The 22,194-nt window shown below is 42.6% G+C and overlaps 1 protein-coding gene across 2 annotated transcripts in view; it reads left to right on the top strand.

Annotated features, from left to right (window-relative positions):
• Positions 1-19,813, top strand: part of POLI (DNA polymerase iota) — a 38,886-nt gene extending 19,073 nt beyond the window's left edge. Inside the window, exons 6-10 of one of the 2 annotated variants that reach the window (XM_089690100.1) lie at positions 1,376-1,554; positions 4,704-4,795; positions 7,198-7,331; positions 9,241-9,329; positions 16,503-19,813. In XM_089690100.1, coding sequence (XP_089546226.1) covers positions 1,376-1,554; positions 4,704-4,795; positions 7,198-7,331; positions 9,241-9,329; positions 16,503-17,222 — 1,214 coding nt within the window. In that variant the 3' untranslated portion in view covers positions 17,223-19,813. Of the gene's footprint in view, positions 1-1,375; positions 1,555-4,703; positions 4,796-7,197; positions 7,332-9,123; positions 9,330-16,502 lie in introns of both variants that reach the window. The other variant, XM_089690099.1, reaches the window with a different exon arrangement.
• The last annotated feature ends 2,381 nt before the right edge of the window (positions 19,814-22,194 follow it).

Here is a 22,194-nt window from a genome sequence, read left to right as displayed (position 1 = left end):
CCTGTCATACTTACCTGCTGCACTGCACAGAGCAGCCTATGTCCTCTCCTTCTTGGGTCCCCTGCTGGTGCTCCTGGCTATAACTGTTTGGCAAGTGCCCCCATAAAAAGCTGCTTCCTATGGGGGCACTCGTTCATGCTCGCTCTAGAGCGCCACTGCCTGCGTCTATAGACACAGAAAGTGAGGCTTGGACACCCCCCCACACTCCCTCTTCACAGAATTTGATTGACAGCAGTGGGAGCCAATGCTATACGTTTGCCCAGTGAGGATGGAAGGATCGGAAGGAGCCACTGCTCTCTTGGACATCGCTGGATTGGGATTGGGCTCAGGTAAGTATAGGAGGGTGCTGGGGGAGAGAAGGTTTTTTTTTTTTTACCTTAATGCAGATTTTTAACTGAAAGTCCCTACAGAAGTATGGGAAGAAAGCTGGAGGGAGAGTGTGTAGAAGCCTGACAATGCACCCACAATCCACTGATCCCGGAGTGCAATACTTTGTAGGCTGCTGTGTAAAAAAAATAATAAATGCACATTTTTTACCTGCAAAAGACCATATTTCATGTTGCACCAATATTTAGGCTGAAACATGGTCATGGGCAGCAAAATGCACCTTCACCTGTGTAGACAGAAATCCTTGCATCGGCCCTGCACAATTATGCATGTCTCTGCCTGGATTACCCTGGCCCTTCCCTTCCCCCGTGTTATGCAGAAGGGAAGAGGTGGAGGTGTTCTGTAGTCCTGTCCATTAGTGACAATATGGACCTTCCATAGATATAGTAAAGTGAGTGTTATCACCTTAGGGTAGGGTGTATGTTACTGGCAGGGTCACCATGTAAAAATAAAGGAAAAGAATCCTGAAAAAATAAAACTAATGGAATGATAAATTGCATTATATTACATTTTTGTTCTTGAATAATGAACTTTATTCATTACAGGTATTTATTCAGTGTTGACAATTTACACAGTGCTTTATGTATTGTACATTCAGAACAGTCCCTACATTCTAAGGTGCCAGGAACCATTTACCCTACTAGCATGTGGGAGGAAACCTACATAAGCACAGGGAAAATTTGCAAACTCCATGCAGGTAGTGTGCAGACCAACGACCCCAGTGGTGCAAGGCAGAAGTGCTAACCACTAAGCCACTGTGATAATCATAAAGCCTTAAGTACTTTATATTATTATTATACAGCGCTTTACAATATAACGGGAGACAATACAGCAACAATACAGTTCAGTACAAGAGGGTTAGGAGGGCCTGATCCTGGGAGCTTACAATCTAAGATATTGAAATGTTTTATCTGTTGTTCACTACAGAGTGCGTTAGAGTAACATATAACAATGTCAGAGAGATAAATGTTTTCCCTGTTTCCTTTAGGTATTGGCTACAAAACCGCCCAGCGCCTTGACAGTTTGGGGTTGTCCAGCATATGTGACCTTCAGACCTGTCCTGTCGCTGTGCTGGAAAAGGAGTTTGGATCCTCCTTGGCACATCGTATCCAGCAGCTCAGCCGAGGCGAGGATGATTCACCGGTCACACCATCTGGTCCTCCTCAGGTATTGGAGACCTATTCTGTGCTCTCGGCAGGATCTTCCATGAAAATCCATCTACAGTGGGGATCGAAAGTTTGGGCACTCCAGCTAAAAATTTGTATTAATGTGCATAAAGAAGGCAAGGAAAGATGGAAAAATCTCCAAAAGGCATCAAATTACAGATTAGACATTCTTATAATATGTCAACAAAAGTTAGATTTTATTTCCATCATTTACACTTTCAAAGTAACAGAAAACAAAAAAATGGCGTCTGCAAAAGTTTGGGCACCCTGCAGAGTTAATATCTTGTACTGCCCCCTTTGGCAAGTATCACAGCTTGTAAACGCTTTTTGTAGCCAGCCAAGAGTCTTTCAATTCTTGTTTGAGGTATCTTTGCCCATTCTTCCTTACAAAAGTCTTCCAGTTCTTTGAGATTTCTGGGCTGTCTGTCACGCACTGCTCTTTTAAGGTCTATCCATAGATTTTCAATTATGTTGAGGTCAGGAGATTGTGAAGGCCATGGCAAAACCTTCAGTTTACGCCTCTTGATGTAATCCCCCATGGATTTCGAGGTGTGTTTAGGATCATTATCCATTTGTAGAAGCCATCCTCTCTTTAACTTCAGCTTTTTCACAGATGGCATCAAGTTACCATCCAAAATTTGCTGAAATTTTATTGAATCCATTTTTCCTTCTACTCGTGAGATGTTCCCTGTGCCACTGGCTGCAACACAACCCCAAAGCATGCTTGATCCAACCCCATGCTTAACAGTTGGACAGAGGTTCTTTTCATTAAATTCTGTGCCCCTTCTTCTCCAAACGTACCTTTGCTCATTCCGGCCAAAAAGTTCAATTTTAACCTCATCGGTCCACAGAACTTGTTTCCAAAATGCATCAGGCTTGTCTATATGTTCATTTGCAAAGTTCAAATGATGATTTTTGTGGTGAGGACGTAGAAGAGGTTTTCTTCTGATGACTCTTCCATGAAGACCATATTTGTACAAGTATCTCTTTATAGTGGAATAGTGTACCACAACTCCAGTGTCTGCCAGATCTTTCTGGAGGGATCGTGCAGTCAAACGTGGGTTTTGAATTGTTTTTCTCACAATCCTGCGAGCTGTTCTGTCTGATATTTTTCTTGGTCTTCCAGATCTTGCTTTAACTTCCACTGTTCCTGATGACTGCCATTTCTTAATTACGTTCCGAACAGAGGATATTGACATCTGAAAACGCTTTGCTATCTTCTTATAGCCTTCTCCAGCTTTGTGAGTGTCAACTATTTTCAGTTTCAGTTTTCTAGACAACTGCTTAGAAGAACCCATGGTGCTGATTGTTGGGGCAAGGTCAGATGAGTCTGGGCATTTAAAACCTTTGAGATTGACATCACCTGGTCTTCCCAGACGATTGAGAACAATCCATGACACTGGCAGGTCTCAGTTTTGCACAGGGGGCAGTGCATGCTATAAATTCTGCAGGGTGCCCAAACTTTTGCAGACGCCTTTTTTTTTGTTTTCTGTTATTTTGAAAGTGTAAATGATGGAAATAAAATCTAACTTTTGTTGACATATTATAAGAATGTCTAATCTGTAATTTGATGCCTTTTGGAGATTTTTCCATCTTTTCTTGGCTTCTTTATGCACATTAATACAAATTTTTAGCTGGGGTGCCCAAACTTTCGATCCCCATTGTATCTTCATCATACAGCACAGGACGCAGGAGTCGATTCTTGGGCCCCTTTCACACTGAATTTCCGATCAGGTCCGACTGTCAGTTTTTCAGGCGGACCTGATCAGAAGGTCCATTGAGCTCTAAGGACAGGCAGACGTAAACCGCCTTGTGAATCGTCCCCGAATCTTGTGAAAATCCCTTGTATGGTCACAGTAAGATTGTCCAAGGGGTTGATTTACTAAACTAGAGATTGCAAGATCTGGTGCAGCTCTGCATAGAAACCAGTCATCTTCCAGGTTTTTTTTTTTTTTCATTAAAGCGGAGTTCCACTTGACCTATCAAAAAATAAAAGTCACAAAAACTGTAGCTGCTGACTTTTAACAAAAACAGCCACTTACTTGTTCCTCGGTCCCGTGGTGTCCCCCCCGCAGCCCGTTTCACTGGCTGTCCTGTATTCCAGGAGGCCGGCATCTTCAGTGTGGGCACCTGGCTGTGATAGCTTGCGGCTTCACAGCTGGGTACCCACTGCGCATGCGCGAGTAGCTCTGCACTTCATGAATGCTCCTGTAGTCTTCTGGGACCTCTCAAGTGTCCCAAAAGACTACAGGGAGGGAGGACACCTTCCGCTTCCAATCGCCTAGGCGATCGGACCGGAAGTGGGTGCGGGTACCTTTCAAATTCGGGTACCGGCTCCCCAAAGGTTCCAATTCTTAATGGGGAGTGGGGGAGCAGTCCTTAAAGTGGAACTTCCCCTTTTGGGTGGAGCTCCGCTTTAATTGAACAAGCTGAAGTTAGAAGCTGATTGGCTACCATGCACAGCTGCACCAGATTTTGCACCCTCCAGTTTTAGTAAATCAACCCTTAAGTACTTAATTTGTTCCCTTCAAGTGTAACTAAAGGCAAAACTTTTATTTTTTGTTTTGGACAGAGTGGAGAGGGATTAGGACACCTGTCAGCCTTTATTGCTGTCTGTGTCCCCTTTAGGGGGATTCACCTTCTCTATTTGGCCTGTGAACCGTTATCATTGAAAGTAAAAGAAAATCCGCAAATTTGGGCTTTCCCCAAAAAAGGAATAGAGGGGAAATTTTTCAATGAGGGTACCAGTTTTGGCCTTTCCTTGCTTAGGAGGGCTTTCCTCCCACTTCCTGTTTTGGCTATAGGACAGGAAGTGAAGGTAAATCTCCCCAATGGGACACAGATGGCAAATAAAACTGACAGGGGTTATAACACTCCCTTCCTCCATCCAAAATGTAAAAAAAGCTTTTACCTATAATTCTGATTTTAGTTTTGGAGGAATGCTCTACTCCAAGATCCTTCTCAGCCTCTTGGAGGCAAATAAGTTGTGTACTGTATGTATTTATATATAATTATTTTTATCTTCTATAGATTCAGTTACTTTGTCACCTGTTCATCTTATTACTTTTCTTGTTGTTGTGTTTTGTGTACAGACGTTTCGTTCATCATTCCTGTATGATGGAGTTTTTTTTTTTTTTTGTATCAAAACAGTCTCTCAGTGAAGAAGATTCATTTAAAAAATGTTCCACAGTGTCAGAAGTGAAACTAAAGATTGAGGAACTACTCCGGAGCCTTTTAAATAGGTGCGATTCAAACTGTATTAGTCCGTAATAATTTGATGCATGTTTGGAGCTCATTTGAAGTTTATCCTACATTTTCTTTCAGGCTGAAGTAGCTATGAAGCCTAAGGCCACCTGTGAACGTAGTGACCACCTGCGAGTGATTGGCCCTGGATGCACACAGCCTGCATCCAGGGACAATCACTCACAGATAATCGCCATATGAGCAGTTCAAAATGCAAGCCGCCACAATTATCTACAGCAGCCTCTCATTGCTTTCAATGGGAATGCCTCCCCCAAATCTCCAGGAACCCCCTCTGGGGTTCAAGTGTACAATCCAAACGCACACGTTCCTGCATTAAAGTGTGTGTAAATTCACGACAGGATCACCAGGTATTATTTTAACCACTTGCCTTCCAGAGGATTTACCCCCCTTCCTGACCAGGCCATTTTTTGCGATACGTTAACTGACAATTACACGGTCATGCAACGCTATACATAAATGAGATGTATTGTTTCCCACAAATAGAGCTTTCTCATTATGAGTCACATGAACTCTGGGCTGGAACAGAAAACAAGCCCCCTGCTCTGCACAGGGTTATGTCTGGGGTTGCTGGAATATGGAGAATTGCTTACCTTATTCCACACTCCAGTAGGCTTCCTTTTATTCGGGTCACTGAGGCCTCCTCTCTTAAACTGGAACGTTCGGTACAAATAAAAAGAACAGGCAGGAATTTTAATGCAGAAGAGACATGCTTTGTCTCTTCGGCATTAAAATTACTTTACCTGCCTGTCCGCCCCCGTACAGTGAGCCGTGCATGTGCAGCTCACTGTACAAATTCGGCAATGATGAATCTGCCATCATCCCTGCCTGGCCAATGACAGCGGCCGATGATTGAGACCCAGAAGCCAGCTGCCCCAAGATGTCAGTGGCCAGGCGGGGAGCAGCGGGACGCCACAGCATTGGGGCCGAGGTGAGTATTGTTCTGCTTTAAGGTGCGTATACGAAAAACAGATTATTTTTTTCAACCTGCGGACTGAACTAATATAATAGAACAGATTCCCCCATACATTCTACATAGCACGGTTGGAGGAATTCAGCCAGTAAGAGTGGAGGTGGCGGAAAGGAGGAAAACACTAAAGACTTTTTTTTCTTGGTTGCCTATCATTGTGGGTGGCTTAAGAAGATCTTTGTGTCCACAGTCGAGAGCTACGATTAGCAGTCTGCTCATGAGAGGGCAGCATTACACAGACAGATAAACTATGATCATATACTATAGATAAAGAGGTGGGTTTTTTTGGGGGGTTTTTTAGAGGGTTTTTTTTACCCACCTGACTGCACAAAAGGGACCCTTTAGATCAGGGGTCTCCAAACTTTTCAAACAAAGGACCAGTTTGTGGTCCTTCAGACTTTTAAGAGGGCCGGAGTGTGGCCAGTGGGGATAGAAAATGTTTCGGGCCCAGCATCAGTGAGAATAAACATGGCCTCAGAGATTGTGGTCATTAGGAAGAAGAGTTGTTCCCCATCATTGGTATTAACGGGAGGAATAGTACCACATAAGTGCTATCAATAGTACCCCATTGTTTGGGTCAGTGGAAGGAATACTGCTTCATATCATTGGAAGGAATAGTGCCCCAAGGGCCGGATAAAGGCTAGCAAAGGGTCACATCTGGCCCTCAGGCCTCAGTTTGGAGACCCCTGCTTTAGACGGATAGTCAGTGGGAGAAGGAGCGCCTTACATTGGTGATCATTGGTAGTGGGATGGTCAGTGGGAGGATTGCCCTTACACTGGTAGTGAGTGGGAAGAATGCTTCTTACAGATAGCTAAAAAGATCATTGGTGTCAGTGGTTACTTACTATGAGTCAGGAGCTGCTCATTGCTCATGGAACCCCTGGCAACCTCTGGAGGAATCTAGGGTTCCACAGAACCTGGCTGAAAAAAGTCTGACTTGGGCTAACAGAATATAACATTTTATAGCAGTGGTTGTCAACTTACGAGCTAAAGGGGGACCTCAAATGCGGCCCATGACACCAAAGGGCCAAACATAATGTTAAATATATGTAATGCTTGAGAGGACTGTCAGAAATCACAGACCTAATATAGGATATGAGGGTCAGAGAGTGTGGACAGGATGCATTTTTAACTGTGAATATGCTGCAGAAGACAATACAAAACTGGGAACATGTTATATGAGGGTATTAAAGATCAATGCTATTACACTAATCAATGTTTCCACTACAGACTGCTGAGGTCCAAGGGCCCCACATCATGTATTGTACCAAAGGGCCACATGCTGCCCTCTGGTCACAGTTTGATTACCAGGGTTTTATGGCAGCATTTTCTGTGTATATGACATTGAACATTGTACAGTTTACAGTGAGATGGGATTGTAGTGTTGATAATTGTTAACTCTCATCTCTCCAGACTGTATACAGATGGAAGGAGTCCTCATACCCTGCGTCTAACACTACGACAGTTCTCACCGACCAATAGATATTTCAATCGGGAAAGTCGCCAGTGTCCTGTCCCCAAGAACGTGATTCAGAATCTGAGCAGCGGTGAGCAACCCCCTGGGTGAGATGTGTCCAGTGCTCAGTCAGATTTTGCAGTGTTGGCTTAGGCAGATTTACAATGGGATTTCAGACTAGAGAGATGAGAAAATTGATTTACTGTGTTTTCCTAGAGTAGACCTCCAAGAAAGTCATAACCCCAAGATTCTTTTCAAATGAGAGAAAACGAGAACAGAAAAAAAAAAAAATGTTTCTAAATTTATGTTGGTCCCCTTGTTGCAGTTTTTCCTTTACTTCTTGTTTGGTGAAACTGTTGTCAACAAAGCTGGCCATACATGGAACAAACTTCGTCAGGTTCCCCATGATCCAGCCAAATTGAGCTTTGGGTTGCCCTGTTGACACCCTCCCACCTGAAACACCTAGATCTGCAAATCAAGAGAGCGGGGCAGAAAATTGACAGGCGAACAGCAACTGCATCTAGTCAGATGCAGCCACTGTTCTTTTATTCTGAGAGCGCTGGCTGTCAGAAAACAATATCTGGTAGTGTAGATTCGTCCATCCATCGTGTGTTTTTGGATGGCGGAACCAATAGATTTCTCCTATTCAGCTTCTGGCTGAGTATGGCCATCTTTAGTGAGAGGAAATCTGGTAAATAGAGCCCCAAGTAGCTACAAAAAATTGTATCTTTCTCCATTCTATCCGGAACTATGAAAAGTGTTTTGGCTGAACATAAACTTTTTTTGCACACAATTTACAATATTTTTACATTTATAATAGATGGCATTTGTTTTTAATTGCTTTGCTACAAATGCAATGTTAGATTTCATTGGTCAATATTCTATATGCTATGTGCTAGGGCCATACCCAGCAAATATTTAGGAGGAATATAAAGATATTAGGAGGTTACAATGGACCCAACTAGTTTTTGTTACCAACTGTCATGGTCAAGGGTTGGGCTCAAGAGACCAGTAGCTATACCAGTTGAGAGGCTCCCACTGACCAGCAGGATAAGTACACAAGCAGGTCACCCTGGCGGATGGCGTGAACTCACAAGAGGTGCAGGGTCTAAACACTAACCAGTGCTCACCAGAGCTCCTGATGGTGGACATGGGTTTTGCTGCATGTTAGTACCAGGTCATGGTCCTCAGGATTGCCCCACCAGGAGACGAGCAAGCCGGGGTCCAGTAGCAGATAGGGGTCAAGCAGAAGCATGGTCAATAACAAGTGGATGCAGGTTGGGATCATCAGAAGCATAGTTGAGGAACAAGCCAAAAGTCAGTAGTGAGTGGTATTGAAGGTAAGGACAGCTGCAGGTACACAAAGGAGCAAGATATTGGCAGGAGAAAGCACAATCATCTGTCAAACAGCGCAGAGACATGACTTAAGCCAGGATGTTCATGGGAAGATTTCAAAGTTCACTAGAAACAAGATACAAGGCAAGTTTGTCCTAAGGGATCAGACCAGGAGCTGTCCAGCATTGGGTGGCACAAGGGGGAAGTGTCACAGCCAGACACTGCAGAGGTCGCAGGTTCAGATCCAGACCTTGACACGTACATGGCCTAAGTCCTTCCATCTGTTCATCTGCTAGTCTTGTGTCAAGTCCTATTCCCTCAGCGAGTGCTCAGGCCTGTATGTCAATGGGTTCTTATAGACTTCTACTTGGGGATCTTCTCACTGATATACTCTGAGAACATGCAGGATCTGTATGAGGAGGTCTTGAAATTAATGCATTTCTGGAGAGGGAACACTGTGATAACCTCCTCTCCTCTTCTTGTTCATCTCTTTCATTTCTTAGCTTGATGTTTTGGTTTAATGTTGCTTTTTTTCTTTCCTTGGGTAGAGAGTTCTTTTTCTGTTCTGATGGAACTACTTATGAAGCTGTTTGAGAAGATGATTGATGTTAAGTCACCCTTCCACCTCACCCTTCTAAATGTCTGCTTTTCAAACCTCAAACCAGCTCAGTCTTCAAACTCATCTCGAAACTCAATTGGATTTTACCTAACTCAAAAGAAAGCACCATCAACGGAGGCCAGTCAAATCATCACGGTAAGAGGACAAATGTGGTAGACTGGATTCCATGGTGTCTAAGTGGTTTGCAAGCATAGAAGTATCTCAGGAGTATCCCCACCTCTGTCCCAATATACACACCAGGGATGTCGGCCTCAACAGCTGAGGTTCCTGTACACCTCATAGGCATAAAACTCAAAGAGAGAGCTGGAGTCCAATACCAATCCTTCTTAGTGCTTCATTTGGTAAAAGATAAGCATTCTGGATGTGCCAGATCACTTATCTTTTTACCAAATAAAGCATTGTGAAGGACTGATATTGGACTACAGCTCTCTCTTTGAATTAAAGAGGAGGTCCAATCTCCCCTCAAAAAATTAAAAGTCGGCAACTAAAAAAATTTTAGCTGCTGACTTCATATCCTAATTCGACCTGCCTTAACCTCTTCACGCCGGCTCCTCCTGACCCTTTAAGGGCTTTCAGATGCCAGGAGGTGGGGCAGGGTTTTAGGGTCATGTGACCGCCATGATTTACTGTCACGGCGGTCACATGATTGGAAAATGTCTCAAACGCATGGGGAGATCGGGACCTTTCCGTGAGACACCGACGTGCTGGGAGTGCGCGTGGTATGCGCTCTCAGTGCATAGGTGTTTTCAAATGGGACGCAAATATGCGGCCGCTCGGCGTCAAGGCTCAGACGCCGAGAGGCCGCATATTTGTGTACTATCGGCGTCAAGGCGTTAAATTAGAATTCACCATATCCTTCCATTGAGAAAGTGTTGGAGGGGTAGGCAAGAGCCACCTCTGCAAAATAAGTTTGCAGGCAGTGTACAGGGCTGTAGTCCATAATAGACTATATTCAGCAGGTAGAGCATCATCCGGTATAATACCCAAGAGAGCACACTTTGGTTCAGGTGGGACCTGAATATAGCAGATACTGTTAAGTGTCTGGAAAACTTTAGCCCAATATCTATGAAGTTTTGGGCAATGATACAGCATATGAATTAGGGATTCTGTGTTTACCTGACAACATGGGCAGTTACGTGAGTCAGATCTACCCCATAAATGGAGACGTTGTGGTATGTGGGGAACCCTGTGTAGTATAAATAGATGCCTTAGGTGTTGAGATGGGGAAAGAGATACCATAGGGATAAGTTCTAGTGTTTGTTGTCACTGCTCTTCCTCAAAGGGAACCAATTCTTCCTCCCACCTACTATTACACTTCAAGTGTATCTGTGCACTGAAGGCTGTATGTAAAGCTGAACTCAAATCCCCATGGAAGCCTTTTTAAGTACAGGACGTGCACACCAACGTATTAAGTATGCTGGAGGGATTATATTTCAGCACCATAAAGGAATTTTGACATTGCAGAGCTGAATAGTTGATATTCCTCCACTAAAATGTCAAAAGGTAGAATCCGTGCTATATAATTGGTTCCAGTGAGCAATACCCGCTTGCCGCAATGCATCAAAACCCTTGAGTTTAGCTACTGTGGATATAAAAAGTCTACACACCCCTGTTAAAATGTCAAGTTTCTGTGATGTAAAAAAAATGAGACAAAGATAAATCATTTCAGAACTTTTTCCACCTTTAATGTAACCTATAAACTGTACAACTTAATTGAAAAGCAAACGGAAATCTTTTTTTTTGGGGGGGGGGGGAGTTAACATGAAAAACTAAAATAATGTTGCATAAGTGTGCACACCCTCTTATAACTGGGGATGTAGCTGTGTTCAGAATTAAGCAATCACATTCAAAATCATGTTAAATAGGATTCAGTACACACCTGCCATCATTTAAAGTGCCTCTGATTAACCCAAAATAAAGTTCAGTTGTTCTAGTAGGTCTTTCCTGACATTTTCTTAGTCGCATCCTACAGCAAAAGCTGTGGTACGCAGAGACCTTCCAATGCATCAGAGGGATCTCATTGTTAAAAGGTATCAGTCAGGAGAAGGGTACAAAAGAATTTCCAAGGCATTAGATATACCATGGAACACAGTGAAGACAGTCATCATCAAGTGGAGAAAATATGGTGCAACAGTGACATTACCAAGTACTGGACGTCCCTCCAAAATTGATGAAAAGACAAGAAGAAAACTTGTCTGGGAGGCTGCCAAGAGGCCTACAGCAACATTAAAGGAGCTGCAGGAATATCTGGCAAGTACTGACTGTGTGGTCCATGTGACAACAATCTCCCGTGTTCTTCATATGTCTGGGCTATGTGGTAGAGTGGAAATACGGAAGCCTTTTCTTATGAAGAAATACATTTCCTTGCGGTGAGTGTTGTATCCTGAGGAGATGTGGTTCACTGAGTCCAAAGGGTGATTGATCTGCTACTGTGATTAAAGGTGGAGGAGTAAAGCTGTGAGCTATTTGACCCAGAGAAAAACATCTCACTGACTATTGAGGATCTGTTGCACTTTTCATCACCAAAGGGTGGAAGACTATGAATTTTTAAAAGTGTGGAGCGCTGCTGTGATTTAATGTTATATTGATTGCTATTCATGACATATACTGAAATAAGGCACATAGTTGCTACCAATGAGGAGGAGGTATCCCCCAAAAACAAAAGGGTATCATCTGCCTAAGGGGCTTTTATATTCTCTCTCCTCTTTCTAGTATATCCGGGGAGTTATTAATTGCGGCCGCTATTAGTTCCAAGGCCGGGGTGACAAAGAGCACCCCTGTCTAGTGTTCTGGTGGAGTTGGAATGGGTCAGAAACTTGTCTGTTTACTTGAACTCTATCAAAAGGAGAAGAATAAAGCAGCTGAATCCAGCTAATAAAATGCAGACCAAAGCCAAAGTTTTGTAACACATGTCATAGGAGGTATCACTCTTTGCTATCAAAGGCTTTAGCTGCATCAAGCGATAGGATGGCTCTATTTCCCATATTGTCTGTGGTAATCTGGAAATTAATAAACAACCTTCTAATGTTAATCGCAGTTGCCCTGTATGGAATAAATCCCGATTGTTCCGGGTGGATAAGTAACTTAATATATGCCGACAGTCTATTGGCTAACATTTTTGTTAGAAGCTTAACATCTGAGGTTAACAATGAGATTGGACTGTACAATTCTGGATCTATGGAATTTTTACTAGGCTTCAAGAGTACAATAATCACTGCCTCGTTCATAGAGGCCAGAAGAACTCCATCTTTAAATGCTGCGTTAAATGCCTCTAGTAATTCTGGGAGCAAGACTTTACCTGGAAGACCATCAAAACCTGGGGCTTTGCTATTAGGGACCCCTGGTGCTGCAGCCCTGAAGCTCCTCAATTTTAAAGGGAGCCTCCAATATATCACGAGCTGTAGGTGGAAATGTAGGCAATTGCACGGATTGTAAAAAAGCTTTTAGGGCTCATACACTGCAGCTGCTAAACTGACGTTCAGGAGCTGTTCAGCATTTTTTTTTTCAGCAGCCCCTGGACTCTCCCTAATGGTTTTCCTATGTGTCCATGTACACTATGTTGTTTACAGTCATTTTTTTGAACGTACCAAACTTGCGTTCAGGAGTAGATTTTACCAGCGTTTCAAGCGCTTGTAAACGCGGTTAATCGCGATTATAAGCGTTTGCGTTAAGAAGCGTTCTTTAACTGTTCCATATCCAGATGCTGCCCAGAGCCTTTTTTCATCATCAGAAATGCATGCAAAGCGTTTTCCATGTATTCAAATGAACCTGGTACACCAGCGCAGTCAGTTCCAGGTTTTGCGTGAAGAAAAAAATGGTAGAACGTGCCGCATTATGCTCATGATGGGATCCATAGTGAATACAACCAGTAAAGACAGGTCATCTCAAGACATACTGATCTCTCTGCTTCTGCCCTCTCTATTTCTCTCAAAATGTCTGAAATAGTTAATTTTTTACTATTTTACAGTGCATTCTGGGCATTTGGGAAGGTCTCCTGAGGTTCTTTAAAAAACGCTTCTAAAAGCAAACGCACATAAACGCGATATGCAAACACGGCTTAACAGACTTTTTTAACCTACGTTTTCCAGCAGTCAGTTTCCATCATTCAGAAGAGTTTTCCAAACGCCCCGTGTACATGAGCCCTTAGAGTGTTTTCCTTTGTTACTTTATAATGTATGAAAAAAGTTACAGAACACGTTTGAATTAAGAGGGTCAGTATTCACCACTGTGCTAGAGGGATCTCATACTTCAGATACATGGGTTAATGGGCTCTGAGCTTTCACTATCATTGCTAATAAGTGGCCAGTATTCTCATCCTCCTCAAAGTATGATCGTTGCAAGAAAAATGTTTTTGCTCTGCTTTTGATATGAGAGAGAGGAGTAGGCCTGTTGTTGCTGGACCCACACCGACTGATTTTCTTTAGAGGGGGTTAGATACATAAGTTGCCTCTGCGTTAGAAACTGCACAGGTTAATTGTCATTCCCAAGCTCTGGATTTCTTTTTGATTTTAGCTATTTGGGATATAAGGATACCCCAAAGAAAAGCTTTTGAAGTATCCCTGAGTATAGGGAGAGCATGTCTGGGGTTTATTTATCTGCAGAAAGTCTATATTATTATGTGCGACCTCCTCAGGTGACGGGAACAGGGATACCCAATAAGGGTTAATCTTCCATAAGGTACGATAACAGAGGATTGTAATAATAGTGTCAGGACCAAAGCGGAATGATCAGATAAACCTCTAGCTGCATAGGATACGTCCATGACAAGTGGCAGCACTGGTGGTGAACTCAATACAAAGTCTATTCTCCAAAGAGTCATGTTTGTCCTAGGGAAACATGAGTATTGCTTGACCATAGGGTTACAGATTCGCCAGAGATCAATAAGACCCAATTCCTTTATATAGCTAGCAAAAGAGGTAGCATCTGATGTTCTCCCCGCTTTGTCAAGAACTATTTATCCAATGAGTGAGTTAAATATGTATTAAAATATCCCATCAATATCCAAGGAACTTCAGGTTTGTCTGAGGCAAACTTAAGAAACTCATGTAACACTGTAGGTGAGTAAGGTGGGGGAATGTAAGTATTCACCAAAATGCAAGATTTACAATATAAAGTACAGTACAAAAAAAAAGATGAACCTTCCCATTGTGTCCACCTGTACCTGCAGGTGAAATCAACCTAGTTAGCTATGAGTATGGAGACCCCTCTAGAATATGGGGTATAAGTAGAGTGATATTGCTTGGTATAATGAGGGGAGGGTATCTGTATGAAGATGGGTCTTCTGCAAACAAATCACAGATGGAGACATACCCCATAGGATATTAAACATAGCAAGTCAAATAATGGAATCATTAAGCCCTCTAACATTCCAAGACTCCAACACCGTATTAGTTACTCATTTTGAAGATATAAGCACAGTTGCAGGAGCGATGGAACAGCACTGAGGTCCATGAATTAAAAATAGTGAATAAAGAGTATAAAGAAAAAAATAATCAAAAGGCCACGGTGCCTTTGAAAAATAAAGCTCCTCTCTCCAAGCTAAAAAAGCAGGAGACAAGTGAGATATGGACGGCTTCTGTATGAAATGTAGAAGGGCCCTGTAGATGGGTCCTGTAAGATGGTTCGGGGGGAATCTCCAAATGATGCTTCCAAAAGGCCATTGTGGCTGCAGCAAATGGAGCTTCAACCAGCAATGTGTAACAATCATTACTATGGCAGAGCATCTCCTTTAAAAAAAAATTTTTATGAAACAGGAACGCCAAACACTAATAAGGGGTTAAAACAGCATATCAATTATAAGGACTTTCAGCAGAAAAAGGATCAAGGTGAAGCCGAATCCAACAAAGATCACTCATTGAGATCCAGCCAGTTGACTTCAGCCGCATGGGTATCAAAATAGTGGGTATTACCTTTAGCTACCACACAGAGCCTGGCTGGATATAGAGTGGAGTAGGTAATCCCCAGCTGATGCAAGTATTACTCACCTCCAAATATTTGACTCCTTGACGCTATTCAAGTCAGGGAAAAATGACACCTTTGAGCCATCCACGCATATGTCTAATCTTTAACGGGCCTTCTGCAGTATGGTATCATGATCCTTATAATTCAATCATTTTAGCAGGAAAGATATTGGGTTACTCCCCAGGGAAGGAGGCATAGTGGGTACTCGTTGGGCCCTCTCTACTACAAACATGGGGCAAAAGCAATGCGCTTCAAAGATTTCTTGCAGCCATTTTTCAGTACAGTCCACAGGAGACTTGCCCTCATTTTTTTTAAGCCAACATTATTTCTTCCGACACTGTTTTCCAGGTTTACCAATCTAGCGTAATGTGCTGCTAGTTGTTGCTGATGTAGTTTAGAGGATTTTAGTACAGGATGTAGCTGATCTTCAACAGTGCTAATTATGTCCTCTTTAGCAGCCATGCAATCCCTGAAATTTCTCATATCTTGGCGGATTATGGATACTTCCTCCTGAAGGCTCCCAAAACCCTGAGTGAGATTAGTCATGGTAGTTTTTCAGGATGTTATGGCTAGCATAATATAGGAAAGTGTAGGCTCAGTGTTTAACACAGGAGCATCAGTCTGACTGTGGTCTGCCTCTGGCATGTCATCTGTACTCACTGCACAATCAGGACCATGAGGCCTCATCCTCTTCCCAGGCCAGAGAGCTTGCATTGACCGGATCGGTCTGTGCTGGAAGCGGAATGGTTTCTGGAGAGAGGGCCAAGGGCTCTGATCTTTCGCTGGTGTATGGCTGAATCGTTTCAAGCAGTCCACTGTGTCCCTCAGCTTTTCTTTCACGGAGCCATATTGTTGTGGCTTAGTGGAGGAGGCCACCTTGTGTTTGTTCTTCTTTGTCATGGTCAGCACACCTTGATGCACCTCCACAGGAAGCTCCAAGGGATCCATAGGAGGAAATCTAGTTGGTAAGTTGTTCCGGGATGGGATCAGCCCGATACAGGATGGGCCGTGCAGGATTTAAACAGTGAGCTCTTGCCTGTTTGTCAGTTCACATCTCCATCCAAGCCACACCGCACCACTTCTTACTTTTTTAGTATAGCTTAGTTTATTGTAAAACTGTAGCTTCCCTTTAAGCAGGGACCCAAGTATCATATCTCATTTTCTGAGACCTCTATTGTGTGATTCCAATACTAGAGGATTCCTGCTAAACATAGTTCTTAGTATGGCATATTTGGTAATCTGGGAATACCAAAACTGACCACATTTTGTTTCAGAACCAGAAGCTGTACACTTCCCACCTAACTCATTATGTAATATTTTTTATCTTCTCTTTTTTTCCCAAATAAGGACCCAGGAGCAAAGGCAGAGGAGGATCCCAAAGATACAGATCCTTCAAAATTCTGTGCAGTGGAATCAGATCACTCTGCTTCGCTGTCTCTCCCTGACCACATAGATATGGATGTGTTCAGTCAGCTCCCTGAGAACATTAAGAAGGAGATCCTCCTTAGCCCGCAGACTGGGACAGTGCACAAAATTCGCAAGACCACAAGACCATCACCATGTTCTAAAGGAATACAGGCTTTCTTCATGAAAGCCAGTTCTAAGCATCCTCAGAGTTCTTGTACAGCTGGAAGTTCTTTACCTGAAATCCCAGTGTGGGGTCTACATAACACAATGGACTCCGGTGACCCACCACTTTCCATAAAGCACAGCTCATGTACAGACAATGATAGTGGAAACAGTGGTGATAATACTGCTTGTGCCAGTTCCTCCTCTTACATTTCATGCAGCAACCAAATTAGTCAGCCCTGTGAAGCAGACGTGGACTGTGCGGAATCCAGTGACAGCAACAGGGTTTCCTTTTTTCCTAGAAGTGTGGATATGAATGTGTTTTCTCAGCTTCCAAATGAACTACAAAAAGAACTAATGGCTGACTGGAAGCACAAAGATCTCACTCCCAAAATTCCTTCCATAAAATTGCAGGAGAAAGCGAAGATCGCCAAAAGTCAAAGGCCAAAATCTTCAGCAAAGCTTAACAACCTGCTAAAGTATTTTAAACCAGGTTGAAGTAAGTTTTTGATAACACTTAGATAATCTGTACTTTCCCTATACAGGTTAAAGCAACAGGTCAATTAATTGATGACCTCTCCAGTGGCACATACTCACATTTTCTATGCTTTCCATTGCTATGTTCAACCAGTCAACCAGTTCAACCAGTCTTTCCTACTGCTATGTTCAGACAGTGGAGCCGAGGAGAGAAAGCCTTCTGTAATCTCCGAACCACAACTTGAAGTTTACAAAAGGGTTGAAAACTCTTATCTTCACCCCCATGGGGCATGAGTGGGACAAACACCAGACACTATCACATGGAAGGAAAGGGTATGAGTCCCATACATAGTTAGTCTGGCTGAAAAAAAGACAAAAGTCCATCCAGTTCAACCATTAAAAAAAAAAAGTTATAATCCTATACCCACAGTTGATCCAGAGGAAATCAAAAATTCCCAGCAAAGCATGATCCACTTTGCTCCTGCAGGGGAAAAAAATTCCCCCGAGAGGCAATCTGATATTCCCTGGATCAACTTTACCTATAAATGTTATATCCAGTTATATTCTGTGTATCCAAGAAACAATCCAGGACTTTTTTAAAGCAATCCACTGAGCTGGCCAGAACCAACTCTTTAGGGAGTCTATTCCACATTTTCACAGCTCTCACTGTGAAAAAACCTTTCCGTATTTGGAGATTACATTTTTTTTTCCTCCAGAAAAAAGAGTGCCCCCTTGTCCTCTGTGATGACCTCAGGGTGAATAACTCTACACCGAGTTCACTATATGAACCACTGATGTATTTATACATGGAGATCATATCCCCCCTTATGTATTATACATGGTGATCATATCCCCCCTTATGTATTATACATGGAGATCATATCCCCCCTTATGTATTATACATGGAGATCATATCCCCCCCTTATGTATTATACATGGAGATCATATCCCCCCCTTATGTATTATACATGGAGATCATATCCCCCCTTATGTATTATACATGGAGATCATATCCCCCCTTATGTATTATACATGGAGATCATATCCCCCCTTATGTATTATACATGGAGATCATATCCCCCCTTATGTATTATACATGGAGATCATATCCCCCCTTATGTATTATACATGGAGATCATATCCCCCCCTTATGTAATATATATGGAGATCATATCCCCCCTTATGTATTATACATGAAAATCATATCCCCCTTATGTATTCTACATGGAGATCATATCCCCCCTTATGTATTCTACATGGAGATCATATCCCCCCCTTATGTATTATACATGGAGATCATATCCCCCCTTATGTATTATACATGGTGATCATATCCCCCCCTTATGTATTATACATGGAGACCATATCCCCCCTTATGTATTATACATGGAGATCATATCCCCCCCTTATGTATTATACATGGAGATCATATCCCCCTTATGTATTATACATGGAGATCATATCCCCCTTATGTATTATACATGGAGATCATATCCCCCCTTATGTATTATACATGGTGATCATATCCCCCTTATGTATTATACATGGAGATCATATCCCCCCCTTATGTATTATACATGGTGATCATATCCCCCCCTTATGTATTATACATGGAGATCATATCCCCCCTTATGTATTATACATGGAGATCATATCCCCCTTATGTATTATACATGGAGATCATATCCCCCCCTTATGTATTATACATGGTGATCATATCCCCCCCTTATGTATTATACATGGAGATCATATCCCCCCTTATGTATTATACATGGAGATCATATCCCCCCTTATGTATTATACATGGAGATCATATCCCCCTTATGTATTATACATGGAGATCATATCCCCCCTTATGTATTATACATGGAGATCATATCCCCCCTTATGTATTATACATGGTGATCACATCCCCCCTTATGTATTATACATGGAGATCATATCCCCCTTATGTATTATACATGGAGATCATATCCCCCCTTATGTATTATACAAGGTGATCATATCCCCCCTTAATCTCCTCTTCTCAAGAGAGAATAAATTCAGTTCCTCTAATCTTTCCTCATAGCTGATCTCCTCCATGCCTCGTATCAGTTTGGTTGCCCTTCTCTGTACTTTCTCCAGTTCCCCAATGTTCTTTTTGTGAATTGGTGCCCAAAACTGAACTGCATATTCCAGATGAGGTAACTAATGATCTTCCATATACCTAGAAGTACAGGGTATTCCTCTTCACTCCCAGCAGCAGAGCAGCTTGTTAGCAAAGGGCAGGTGAGTATGTGCAACTGGTAGGCAGCCAAAACTGTTGCCTTGTCCTGCATGGAGAATGCAAAAGCTCATTTTAAAGAGGCCATTGTCATTTGCCCATTTAGGGCAAAATAAAAATGCCTATTAACAGTCCAGCCAGTAAGTATAACTTGCTGAGGAAGGCCATTAGCAAGCACTGTGACCTGAATGGGAACAGTGGCAGTGTCTCTCTAACCTGTATTTTGTTTATATTAAAGAAAAAGTTGATGCTTAAATAGAATGTGTTTCCTCTTCAAGATGGCCAGTTGTTTGTACAAATTATGTTCTTTTTGAACTTTCTATTAAAAAAAATTACAAGATTGTTTAAACCTTTTTTTTTTTCTCTCCTTTTGGTTTTTAGTTTTAAAATGTTTCTAAAGGCTCAAGGTTTTTTACCCTAACGCATTCTATGCATGAAGGTAAAAACCACCTGTGTTGAGCACCTCCCCCCCCCCCCAATCCCTACCTGAGCCCCCTCCAATCCAGTAACGTTCACTACAGCCTCCTCTGTCTGAAGACTCTACCTCCTCATTGGCTGAGACAGCAGTGGGAGCCCTTTTTGCTCCCGCTGCTGTCAATCACAGCCAGTGAGCCAATGAGGAGAGAGTGGCTGGCGGGGCTGAGCTGCGGCAGTATTATGGACCCATAGAGCAGCAGCTCAGGGACAAGTACGCAGCGGTTCCCCCAGGGCAAGTGGCTTTCCTTGGGGGCACTGCCTGAGGGGGAGGAGCCAGCAGCACAGGCAGGGACCCTAAAAGAAGAGGACCAGGGTTGCTCTGTGCAAAACCACTGCATAGAGCAGGTAAGTATAGATATATGTTTGTAATTTTAAGAAAAAAACAGCTTTAGTGTCACTTTAAGGAGCAACTTCAGGCAATTAGTACTCAGAAAGCTGTTCCTGCCCATCAAGTATGGAGATACTTAAGAGGATCTGTACTGTGAAAGTTTTTTCATAAAGGCATGCAGAGAACAAAGCACTAGACACCAGTCTTGCCAGTTCACCCCCTACAGCTGAGCTTTTCCCCATAACTGACTTGCTATGCCTGCTTCTGTGCCATGTCTCTGTGTGGAGGTGACCATATTGGTAGAGATTATTGTGGTCTGATGACTGATAATCTTTAACAATCATCAAGAGGTGGAGAAAGCACCTATTCATAGAATGAATTAAACAGTAGCAGGGAGATCCTTGCATGGCATCTCCTCCAGGAATAGCTTCCTCTCCAGCAAGGAAGCACAGTTGTGACATCACTAAATCTCCTGAGATTCATAGTCATATTCAGCAATGTCTTAGATGATCTCACACTGCAGATATGCAGCCATGATGTTGAAGGAAAATAAGTACATTGTTGTTTTTAAGGAGAAATTCTAGGCAAGAAGGTAGCCTTTTGGATTATTGCATAGACAGCATTTGCAGTTCTAGATATTGCCTGTAAGACAGCAAATCTTGTTTTGTGTTCTGTTCTACTTTAAACGAAAATATTTTTATTTTTTTTTTCATTTTCAGACTGATATATCTTTCTGTTTCTCTTTCGCTCTCTTGATAGGTACATGTGCTGCTTGGCTTGTTTTGAGGATCTTATTAGGGGACACCCTGTTAGTCAGAAACTGACTTGAGTTTATTAAGTGATTCAGATAAGCAGATGTTTTGTTTTAGGACCCTTTCACACGGGCGAACTCCGCCCAGCGAATCCGCTTGCTCAGCTGGGAATCTGTCCGTTGATCCCCGCTAAGCAGAAGGATGACAGGAAACAGCCCACTGTTCTCTATAGGGCAGTTGGATGTAAATGGACTGCCTGTCCATTTACATCTGACCATCATCTGATCCAATCCACTAAATGGGTGGAAAACGGATCCCCCCAATCGTCTGTTTTTAGCGGATTGGATCGGATGCAGGTGGGCGTAAACGGACACATGTCTATTTACATACGCTTCCCTATAGAGAACAAGAGATGGTCCGATTTGTATGCCCAAGTGAAAGAGGTATAAATCAATGGACTTGCTGTACAAAGTTCTCTTGAATTGAACTGTTTGCTGCCTTGCAGAATAAAAGCGCAGGACAAACCTGCTTGTACTGTACTGGGGTGTCCCTGTCTTGTGGATGGTTTACCACTGCCAATACCAATTGAGTCTACCCCTCTTATAGTATATACCGTGCATTCATAATGTTTTCAGGCCCCTTCACTTTTTTCAATTTTATGTTGAGCCTGATACTAGAGTTTAAAAGTACAAACGAAACCAGCGCTCAAATCTTCATGCAGACTAGAAGGAATTCTGAATGTCAAACATTGAGGTGCAGCCCTTCAAAGATTGGGAATCTTGGTACTGGTGAACAAAAGCAAACAAGGGCGCACTCTCATTGTACATTACCGTGGTACACCACGTATTTATTAAAAACATAGATTTACTCACAAACCAAAAGGCAATAAAAACAGAGCAGGTAGTCCGTAATGACAGTCCAATGGTAAACTAGACCCTTGATGGGATAAGCTAACGAGCTCTGAAGAAGGGAGTTCCTCTCCCGAAACGCGTTAGATTATCCTATCAAGGGTCTACTTTACCATTGGACTGTCATTTCATTTAAACCTCACCACCATAGGCAAGACCAAACGGCTGTCAAAGGACGTCAGGGACAAGATTGTAGACCTGATGGAATCGGGAAGAAACTTGGTGAGAAGGATACAACTGTTGAAGCGATTAATCGCAAATGAAA

Source organism: Staurois parvus, unplaced genomic scaffold, assembly GCF_062004578.1.
Source record: "Staurois parvus isolate SC_StPar_1 unplaced genomic scaffold, SC_StPar_1.0 ptg000513l, whole genome shotgun sequence".
NCBI classification, from domain to species: Eukaryota; Metazoa; Chordata; class Amphibia; order Anura; family Ranidae; genus Staurois; species Staurois parvus.
Note: the sequence above shows the minus strand (reverse complement) of the source record. Positions and strands in the feature narration are given on the sequence as shown.